The sequence below is a fragment of the Hordeum vulgare genome, chromosome 3H (genome assembly GCF_904849725.1).
Source record: "Hordeum vulgare subsp. vulgare chromosome 3H, MorexV3_pseudomolecules_assembly, whole genome shotgun sequence".
Taxonomy (NCBI): domain Eukaryota; kingdom Viridiplantae; phylum Streptophyta; class Magnoliopsida; order Poales; family Poaceae; genus Hordeum; species Hordeum vulgare.
Window position 1 is genome coordinate 58,792,583 of NC_058520.1, and position 11,724 is coordinate 58,804,306.

The 11,724-nt window shown below is 44.4% G+C and overlaps 1 protein-coding gene across 1 annotated transcript; it reads left to right on the forward strand.

The window, feature by feature from the left end:
* Positions 1-10,011: 10,011 nt before the first annotated feature.
* On the forward strand, positions 10,012-10,800 carry LOC123439519. Its single transcript, XM_045116228.1, has one exon. It carries the CDS (start codon positions 10,047-10,049, stop codon positions 10,665-10,667), a length of 621 nt encoding a protein of 206 aa, XP_044972163.1. The 5' UTR covers positions 10,012-10,046; the 3' UTR covers positions 10,668-10,800.
* Positions 10,801-11,724: the final 924 nt, after the last annotated feature.

Sequence of the window (11,724 nt, forward strand, 5' to 3'; positions counted from 1 at the left end):
CGTCGCAACGTAATTGGGTGACTATAAAGATGCTCTACAGGTATCTTCGAAGGTGTTCGTTGAGTTAGTATGGATCGAGACTGGGATTTGTCACTCCGTGTGACGGAGAGGTGTCTCGGGGCCCACTCGGTAATACAACATCACACACAAGCCTTGCAAGCAATGTGACTTAGTGTAAGTTGCGGGATCTTGTATTACGGAACGAGTAAAGAGACTTGCCGGTAAACGAGATTGAAATAGGTATGCGGATACTGACGATCGAATCTCGGGCAAGTAACATACCGAAGGACAAAGGGAATGACATACGGGATTATATGAATCCTTGGCACTGAGGTTCAAACGATAAGATCTTCGTAGAATATGTAGGATCCAATATGGACATCCAGGTCCCGCTATTGGATATTCACCGAGGAGTCACTGGGTCATGTCTACATAGTTCTCGAACCCGCAGGGTCTGCACACTTAAGGTTCGACGTTGTTTTATGCGTATTTGAGTTATATGGTTAGTTACCGAATGTTGTTTGGAGTCCCGGATGAGATCACATATGTCACGAGGGTTTCCGAAATGGTCTGAAAACGAAGATTGATATATAGGATGACCTCATTTGATTACCGGAAGGTTTTCGGAGTTACCGGGAATGACGAATGGGTTCCGGATGTTCACCGGGGGGGGCAGCCCACCCCGGGGAAGCCCATAGGCCTTGGGGGTGGTTCACCAGCCCTTGGTGGGCTGGTGGACAGCCCAAGAAGGCCCTATGCGCCATAGATAGAAAATCAAAGAGAAAAGAAAAACAGGAGGTGGGAAGGAAGAGAAGGACTCCACCTTCCAATCCTAGTTGGACTAGGATTGGAGGAGGACTCCTCCTCCCCTTGGTGGCGCAGCCCTTGGGGATCCTTGAGCCTCAAGGCAAGCCTCCCCTCCCCTCCTCCTATATATATGGAGCTATTAGGGCTGATTTGAGACAACTTTTGCCACGGCAGCCCGACCACATACCTCCACGGTTTTTCCTCTAGATCGCGTTTCTGCGGAGCTCGGGCGGAGCCCTGCTGAGATTAGATCACCACCAACCTCCGGAGCGCTGTAACGCTACCGGAGAACTCATCTACCTCTCCGTCTCTCTTGCTGGATCAAGAAGGCCGAGATCATCGTCGAGCTATACGTGTGCTGAACGCGGAGGTGCCGTCCGTTTGGCACTAGATCGGAGCAGATCGTGGGGTGGATCGCGGGACAGTTCGTGGGACGGTTCGCGGGGCGGATCGAGGGACGTGAGGACGTTCCACTACATCAACCGCTTTTCTTAACTGTAGCGACCCGACTCAAGGAGAGTCAAGCCTCTGGTGTTTCTGTACCATCCCAAGATCATGCTGGTACACACATAGTACATAATGTATATATTCAAGAGTGCAATCACACATGTTTATTAATCGAAATCTCATAAAGAGTACTTTATTACAATAAGGATTACAATAAAGTGGCTGAAGGCCAACTCATGAGATTATCTAACGAAGACTAAGCGGAAGCATCAGGTAGACGAGTCCATCCGACTCCAAGGGCATGTCGCTGAGCGTAGAATCGTAGCCTCACTCCTGGTCGGAAAAGTACTCTGCAACATGATACGTGGCAGCCGTGTAGGTCAGCATATTGAATATGCTGGCAAATCATCAAAGAGAGGGAGTAAAATAATAATCAACTATCTCTACATGCATATTTGGCCGGTGGAGCTAAGTTTTGCATAAAGCCAGTTTTATCCTACTACAAGAGGGGTTGAAAGAAAAATATTACTACATAGTTTGTTGTTAACGAGATGGTTCCGCCAACCAGTTCTCGTACCCGAATAGTTGTTAACACCCACATCATTATTAAGTTGTGTCGAGAGTTCAGGGGAAATTCAATGCCTTCGGCTCAAGTTGTCCATGACCGTGGACACGGCTAATCGATTAGGTTGAGTACTCTGCAGAGTTTTGCACACGTTCCCCACAAGATTTGATCGCCTCCGGGTTTGTCCTCGCACTTCAGGGTGTTTGAAGACCGGATGATCAAAACATGGTCTTTCAACGGGTCCCTCTGAATCCCTGTCGGTGCCCGTCCATTCCTACCGTTTGTCTACATCTGCTAGCACCGCCTGTCCAGAGTCGCCGCGTTGTCCAACCAAGCCAGAGCCCATAATGACTTGTGGCTGTGCAGGTAAGCCTTGAGTCTTGAAGTCTCCGTTCGTCCCTTTGAGCCTGGGTGAAGCTTTCCGCAGGATGACATGGCCTCTCCAAAATCTTGTCTTAGTCCGGTCTTGATTATTATATCAACCTTGCATCACTCGTGGTATACACTCAACCAATAACCCGTCTACTCAAGCATAGCAAATATAACATTGTCGTCCCGGGGCCAAGTGTCGGGGTTGTTGTATTCCTACCACATGATACTACATCTTATGCTAAAGTTTCCAAGTACCTAGGCAGCATGCAAATTGGGCAAAGAAGGTGATCTACTATGCGTCGAAAACATAGGTAAAATAACATGATCAAAGATGACTTGCCTTGACGATAGTTGTCCTGCTCGAGCGTCTCTAAGTAACACGCTTCGCACACCGGATGATCTACCGATACAAACACAAAGCACACCATAAGCAATTCCATCATGCCACAAGTAAAAATAACATCACATGCAATGATTTGCAAAAGACTACGCAAAAGAATTTATCGCGCGCCGGTATGGAAGAAACTTGTTTATGTTGAAATCACCAGTAAAAATACTTTAAAAATTCTGAAACTTCTACCGCAGTAAGATTTCATCACTAGAAAACAGTAGCAAAAAGAATCAACTCAATATCATTTCTCAAACTCCTGGGATAGGCAAAACAGTGTTTAAACTAAATCTGCAAGCACTGAAATTATCGGTAACAAGGGATTGTGTGGTGAGATGATTCGTAGAAAGCAACAAGTAACAAAAGTTGCAACGGTGCAGCAAAGTGGCCCAATCCTTTTGTAGCAACGAACCAGCCTGGACAAAGTCTTAGAGAAGGAAAAACGCTCCCGAGGACACACGGGAATTTTTGTCATGCTAGTTTTCATCATGTTCACATGATTCACGTTTGTTACTTTGATAGTTTGATAAGTGGGTGGACCAGCGCTTGGGTACTGCCCTTAGCTGGACAAGAATGTCACTTATGATTAACCCCTCTCGCAAGCATCCGGAACCATGAAAGAAGAATTAAGACAAAGTCTAACCATAGCATTAAACTAGTGGATCCAAATCAGCCCCTTACGAAACAACGCATAAACTAGGGTTTAAGCTTATGTCACTCTAGCAACCCATCATCTACTTACTACTTCCCAATGACATCCTCTAGGCCCAAATAATGGTGAAGTGTTATGTAGTCGACGTTCACATAACACCACTAGAGGAAAAACAACATACAACAAATCAAAATATCGAACGAATACCAAATTCAGATGACTACTATTAGCATGACTTATCCTATGTCCTCGGGAACAAAAGTAACTACTCACGAAGCATTATCATATTCATGACCAGAGAGGTAATGAGTAGCATCAAGGATCTGAAAATAAACTCTTCCACCAAGTAATCCAACTAGCATCAACTACAAAGAGTAATTAACACTACTAGCAACCTTACAAGTACCAACCGGAGTCGCGAGACGGAGATTGGTTACAAGAGATGAACTAGGGTTTGGAGATGAGATGGTGCTGATGAAGATGTTGATGGTGAAGAGTCCCCTCCGATGAGAGGAGTGTTGGTGATGACGATGGCGACGATTTCCCCCTGCAGGAGGGAAGTTTCCCCGGCAGGATCGTCCTGCTGGAGCTCTAGATTGGTTCTCCTCAAGTTCCGCCTCATGGCGGCGGCGAATCCTCAAAAAAGCCTCCTCCTGATTTTTTTGGAACGAAACCCTTCATATAGCAGAAGAGGGGGGCCAGAGGGCCAGCTGGGTGCCCACAAGCCCCGTAGGCGCTGCCGGGAGGGTGGCCGCGCCTAGCAGGCTTGTGGCCACCTACTAGCGCCCCTCTCACACTTCTTCGGCCCAGTATTTTTTAGAAATCCCGAAAAAAATCCTAGTTTATTTTTCGGCGTTTGGAGTTGTGCAGAATAGGTATCTCAAACTTGCTCCATTTTCAGGCTAGAATTCCAGCTGCCAGCATTCTTCCTCTTCATGTAAACTTTGCAAAATAAGAGAGAAAAGGCATAAGTATTGTACCGTGAAGTGAAATAACAGCCCAAGAAGCGATAAATATCAACATGAAAGCATGATGCAAAATGGATGTATCATGGAGAAGTAGCCCACATGACTGTTATCAAGATAAATTTACAAATGGTTTTATATTTATATAAAAAGCCAAAAAATATATCATAAATTAGAAATGAAATGAAATAGAAAAAAGGAAAAGGAAGAAACCTCGCCACTTACCTGGCTAGCCCAGCCCCTAGGGGCAGCCCCGTCTTCTACCTCCAGCCAGTAGGCAGAGGAGAGGCGTGGCGTGCACCCGAGAGCCTCGGCCACCTCCTATTTTGTCGTGGCTCAGTCCTCCTTCTAGCGACGCCACAGAGGCCCCGATGCCCTCTCCCTTATCCCCTCTGGTCTCTCCCTCTCACTTTCTTCCTATCCCTCTGCCCCCTCTCCCTCGGACCAGAGTGCGCTGCCATCACCATCGGGCACCACCACGGCCATCGTCACTTCTACGCCCCCCTGAGCTGCTCATCGCCTCCGCCACCACGAGTACTCTTCCTCGCTGGAATAATTGAGCTCAGACGCCCCTGCATCTCCGCCAGCGACGTCGTCTTCAACCTCCGGTCACCGACAACCTCGTCGCCGATTCGCCAGCTAGAAGGCCTCCCTGAGGTCGTCGTTGGCTCTATCCCCCTCGTGGTGAGCCGCACAACCCATTCCCCTATCCCCGTGGTCCTCCCGTGCCCCTAGCTGCAGCTGTCGCCGAGCCCGCGCCACTGACGCCGCCCAACTTATCGTCGACGCCAAATCCGGCCGCCCTAGCTCCTCGTGTTGGGCGTGCTGGGTGAGGCCGAGCCTGGGCTTCATCCTAGTGCTCTCGGCGCGTGGATCCGTGCTCGGTAGCGCCTATTAGGGCAACTCCGGTGAGCCCCCGCTACGTATTCGGTCGCCGTCGGCCAGACTCCGGTGGGCGCCCATGTGGCGTGGCCATTAGCCACTAACCAGCGTGCCCGTAGGTGGTCAAACCCCCAATTAGGGCGGGTCAGCGCGGGGATTAGCCCCGTGTCACTGACGAGTGGCCCCTACTGGTGAGGTTTGACCTAGAACTTGGTCGGTTGACTTGCTGATGCAGTAAACCATTTCTGGATTTATTTAATTCTAGAAAATGTTCAAAACTTCAAAAGTTCATAGAAATTCAACCATAGCTCCAAATGAAGTAAATTAGTTAGGAAAAGTTATCAAAAAATGCAAGGAATCGGATGGTACCATTTTCATGACTGTTTGAACAACTTAAAGTTGTTGAATATGAAAATTTCAATAAAGACATATGAATGCTTATAAATGGCTTTGAAATTGATCTATAATGATCAAATAACTTCCATTTAACTTATGACCACCTGCATTAGACAAAACCAGAATCATGTTAACATGCCATACTCATGCATCATTGTGAAGCATTTGTCGTGCCTAAATTCATCCTTGTTTGATCTTGTTGATAGACTTGCGAGATGTATTTATCACTAACATCAAAGGTAGCGATGCTTAGAGTTGAGCTGGTTTGATCATCTTGGGTGACAAATTGGAATGATCATGTCCTACTGATGAGGGTTAAGTATGTGAACCTCTTTCGGTAAAGCTAGCGATGAGAGTCCATGTAGGAGTACATGGTGGGTTGTCTCATTTATATCACACTCACAACCCGAGATCTTGTGTTGGTGTGCCAAGACTAGCTACTACCGCACATTGAGTTCCGGTAACTCAACCCCTCTCGGCCTATTTGTTGGGTAATGTAGCAAAATTCAAAACTTTTCCTACGCCATATTAAGATCTTCCTATGGAGAAACCAGCAACGAGAGAGAGGTGAGATAATCTTCATACCTTTGAAGATTGCTAAGCGTAAGCATTGCTAGAACGTGGTTGATGGAGTCGTACTCGCTGCGATTCAAATCGTGGTGTGATTCTGATCTAGTGTTGAACCACTACACCTCCGCGTTCAACACACGTGCAGCCCGTTGACGTCTCCCGCACCTTGATCCAGCAAGGAGGAGGGAGAGGTTGGGGAAGAGCTCCAGCAGCATGACGGCGTGGTGGCGATGGAGCGACAAGGTCTCCCGCAGGGCTTCGGCAAGCACCGTGGGACACGAGGAAGAAGAGAAGCATGGCTGCGCCGAGAGAGAGAGAAATTTTCGTCTCTACAATGGCCAAAACCCCCACTATACATAGGGGGAAGGGCAGGGTGGCGCCCACCTTAGGGTTCCCACCCCTAAGGGGTGCGGCAGCCCTAGATGGGGCAGGAGGTGGCGGCCAGGAGGGGAGGAGGGGGTGGCTCACCCCCTGGTGGGCCTAAGGCCCAGCTGACTTAGGGTTCCCCCCTTCCCTCTCTTGGCGCCTTGGGTGGGTGTGGGGGAGCACGAGCCCACCCAGGGGCTGGTTCCCTCTCACACTTGTCCCATGTAGCCTCCCGGGGCTGGTGGCCCCTCCCGGTGGGCCTCCGGAACCTTTCCGGTGGTCCCGGCACGTTGTCGGTGGTGCTCGAAACATTTCTGGCGTCCAAACCCATCCATCCTATATATCAATCTTTACCTCCGAACCATTCCGGACCTCCTCGTGACATCCGAGATCTCATCCGGGACTCCGAACAACCTTCGGTAACCTCGTATAACAATTCCCTACTACCCTAGCGTCATCGAACCTTAAGTGTGTAGACCCTACGGGTTCGGGAGGCATGCAGACATGACCGAGACACCTCCCCGGCCAATAAACACCAGCGAGATCTGGATACCCATGGTGGCTCCCATATGTTCCACGATGATCTCGTCGGATGAACTACGATGTCAAGGATTCAATCAATCCCGTATACAATTCCCTTTGTCTGTCGGTATAGAACTTGCCCGAGATTCGATCGTCGGTATCCCTATACCTTGTTCAATCTCGTTACCGGTAAGTGTCTTTACTCGTTCTGTAGCACATCATCCCGTGACTAACTACTTAGTCACATTGAGCTCATTATGATGATGTTCTACCGAGTGGGCCCACAGAAACCTCTCCGTCACACGGAGTGACAAATCCCGATCTCGATTCGTGCCAACCCAACAGATACTTTCGGAGATACCCGTAGTGCACCTTTATAGTCACCCAGTTACGTTGTGACGTTTGATACACCCAAAGCACTCCTACGATATCTGTGACTTGCACAATCTCATAGTCGAAGGAAAAGATACTTGACATTAGAAAAGCTACAGCATACAAACAACACGATCTATTGCTATGCTTAGGATTGGGTCTTGTCCATCACATCATTCTCCTAATGATGTGATCCCGTTAACAATGACATCCAATGTCCATGATAAGGAAACCACAACCATCTATTGATGATCAACGAGCTAGCTAACTAGAGGCTTGCTAGGGACACACTGTGATCTATTTATTCACATATGTATTAATGTTTCCTGTTAATACAATTATATCATAAACAATAGACAATTATCATGAACAAGGAAATATGATAATAACCATTTTATTATTGCCTCTACGTTGTTGACCGACACTTGCTTTGTTGGGTTATGTATGCATGTTCGTGTACGGATGTGCCACTTGGGTTTAAAGCTAGCCATGTCTATCCGGGTTCTCTGACATATGATTGTTGGCGACATAGTCATATACGTGAGCCAAATGACGCAAACGGTCCCGGCCAAGGTAAGGTGGCAGCCGTGGTGATTATCATGCGTGAGCCCACAAAATTGATATAATGTGTTACAAGCTGGAATTGTATGACTTAGGATCGGGGTCCCGACACACATACTCTTTTTTCACACCTATTTTTTCTTAGATTAGTTTTTTACCTAATTTTTTTATCTAGGTCGGTTTTTAAGTCAGAACAATGTCGAGAAATTGAAATGAACATTCTTGAATCCAAATAAATGGTTATGAATTCAGAAAAAATCATGAATTCAAAAATTATGATGAATTCATAAAAGTGTGCATTAATTCATGAAAATGTTCGCACGTTTGAAAAAGAACATTAACTCAAAATTTATTCCCAAATAAAAAAATGTTCTTGGACTCTAATTATTTTTTGAAAATTGCAAACAATATTTATTAAATGTTTGCTTTCTAGTAATTTGTGAATGCTATTCGATTTTTTTGAAACATGTGTACTTCTTGGAAAAGGACAAAAACAGTGCTTCCAAGGGAAGCAATGATTTGTTTTTAAGAGAAACACAACAAATTTTTTTTAAATGGAAAAAATAATACGTCCACAAGAAACACTATTCACCTCTTGTGGAAGAACATACTTCTTCTGCTTCTTTGAAAAAATGAAAAAAATTACCTCTATGAACAGCACAATTTTATTTCTCGCGAAAGCACATATTTGGTTGCACGAGAATCACAACTCGGGATAAAAATGTGATCCTCGAAAAGAGAAAAAAAGTGAAAACCACAATCATGTTTCCGAGTTCAGTTTTTTTCAAACTTTTTTGTTGTTATTTTTTCCCAATTTTTTTGGTTATAGGTTTCTGTTTTTTTCAAGTTTTTGTGACTTTTTAGTCAAAATCTATTAACATGTGATCTTGTGTTGAAAATCTCGACGCGACAAATCCAATAGTGAAACCAGCTATGGCTTTAGATGCATGGTTCAAGAGATAAACATTTTAAACAAATAAATATACGAAAAAAGAAGGACATCTCGGTGCGACAAGTGGTGCACAACATGTAAGAGCCTAACAAGATGACGGTGACCTTTACAAAGGATATCCCTTAACAAGTGATTTTAGAGTTTCTAGCAGGTAGGTCACTGTATAGGGTCTCCCATCGAGTAAGCCATCCAATTGTAAGAATTCTATTTCGCTCATAATGCACATAATAGTTATTCTGCGCACTTAGCAGTTGCGAGTGAACGATGTGCGCTAGTTCTTTTTTGCTCCCTTTATTTTCTGTGCTTCTCTGTGTGATGTTTTTGTTTTATTTTCTATCTTGATCCTCCTACTTATTTCTTGTATTTTTCTTTTACCCTTAGTTTTTTCTTCCTTATTTTTGACGATGATGCCTTTTCTCTTATTATTCTTTAGTACCAGATGACCATGTTTTCATTTCCAGCTTTTCATTTCTTAGATTTTTTTTCCTTTTCGATGTTTTAATAACTTGATGAGTTTCTTACCCAATGAACAATTTTAATTAAACTATGCGAATATTAAATATGTGATGAACATATTTTGTTACACAATTTCCATACCTCTAATAGGAAATTCACATATTGTCAAATATGCGACGATTCTTTCCAAATTTCGACCACAGTTCTTTAATATAGAATACATATTTTTTCTTTGAAATAGGTGACAAATAGTTTTCATATGCATGATATCCCATTAGAAGTTTCAGTTGCTCAATTTTTAATTCGCAAGTTCCTAGGCACGAAATAGGAGGTATCATCCAAGAGAGGAGGAGTGTCACATCACTTCACGACCAGGGGACAGTCTCAGTCAGGAAAGGAGGACTAGCAAGCTGAATTTAGCATCAACACATGCATACCACACCTAATTTCCGTCTATAGAAAATTCGAGGATTTTTCTTAAAAAACATAAGTAGAAAATACACACCTCACACATATATGAATGCCTTTAGTACTAAAATTAGATCTTGCTCCCTAAATAGAAATTGGACCTCGGTCGGGTGGATGTTTTGGCCGGTTTTGTAGAAATGCATTCACCAAATTTAGGGTCTATGGAGCTCCAATGGCTGATGGCCTCACTATCATACCACTTGCCCCGACCCTGGGTCATCGCCTATATAAATGTAATGTAACGCAATCATCTCGATCAACACTAGTGTTGGTGGTCCAACTATCAAAGAGAAATCGACAACAAGATGGATGCCAAGCGCAAGGCCGAGTCGCTGCTCGTCATCGCCCTTGTGGTGGCAGCGGCCACATCACCTGTGTTGGTGGCCTCAGGGCATGAGAAGGCTACTCCCACCTGCCTCACCGAGTACTCCAAGCTCTGTGGCAAGGGCGAAAAAAAGAACGCCACGTGCACCGCCATGGTCGACAAGGCATGCAGCACTGAGGCAACCAGCGTCACCTTCATTGAGCGCTTGTTCACGGAGCTCGCCGAGGTCGGGGAAAAGAAGGAAGAAGTCTTTAATCTAGAAACTTCTGGAGGGCAGGATGCCCTGAAAGAATCCGTCGACAAGCATGGTGGCTGCCCAGGCGACAAGACTGTCAAGGACTATTCTACCCAATGTGGTGCCGACTGCGACAAGGCATGCATGGATCCTACTTGCACCGACCACTGCTACGTCGACTGCCCATACATGGCTGCGAGATTTGGCTACATCATGGCCACCCCCGCCAATAAGAAAGCCATAGAGCAAGACATGGATTGCTTCAAGCATTGCGCAAAGGAAAAGGATAGCTCAGATAACAAGTGTCGCAATACATGCAAGCTTATTTCTTCTACCCCTACTCCCGTCCCGGGCAAATCCGCTTGAAAATGCATCTATTTATTCCTTCTTTTGGCGAATTGAAAATGCTTCTATTCTATCATGGTAATTTATTCATGTTCCGGATGTATTCATCTTTTTGTTTTGTTTTGCTATTCTAAATCAATAAATAAAAGGACGGTACTCAGAATACTTTTCTCTGTAAGTCTCAAATGTCATGTTTGAATGGCACTAGAACATCGCCCTCGCATAATAAAATTAGAGAATTTGTAACTTCCCATTACCCTATATATATAGGGTAATGTCTTACACGGTTTATATTTGGTAAAATGGTGATGAGATAAATCCAAATAATGCGTTGGCAACCCAGTGCACTAGTTCACTCAATCAATTTCAAATTACAACCTTAGGTGGTTGGATCAAGGAACTAGAGAATTTGGGGATCCTAGGGAAGGAACTAGAGGAGGAGGAATAAGAACTGTAGCCAGTCGGACAAGTCAACCAAGAAGAGGAAGACGTCTTCAAGTGTTGTGGTATATCGCTCAATGCGAGTTCTAACGCCAGATCGACCATTAATGGTATTAGGGTATCGTCTTTTTTCACACCTATTTATTCTTAGTCTAGTTTTTACCTACTTTTTCTATCGAGGTTGGTTTTTAAGTCAAAACAATGTCGTGGAATTCAAATAAATGTTCTTGGATCCAAATAAATGGTTATGAATTCAAAAAAGGTTAATGAATTCAAAAATGTTGGTGAATTCAGAAAAATGTGCATGAATTCATGAAAATGTGCACCCGTTCGAAATAAGAACATTAACTCAAAAATTATTTGTAAATAAAAAATTTCTCCTTAGACTCTAATTATTTTTGAAAATTGCAAACAATATTTATTAAATGTTCATTTTCTTGTAATTTCTAAACGTTATTCAATTTTTTTGGAAACATGTGTGCTTCTTGGAAAAGGACAAAAAAATGCTTCCAAGGGAAGCAATGATTTTTTTTTGCAAGAAACACAACTATTTTTTTAAAGTAAAAAATAGTGCTTGCCCAAGAAACACTATTTGCCTCTTGTGGAAGCACTTAATTCTTTTGTTTCTTCAAAAAAT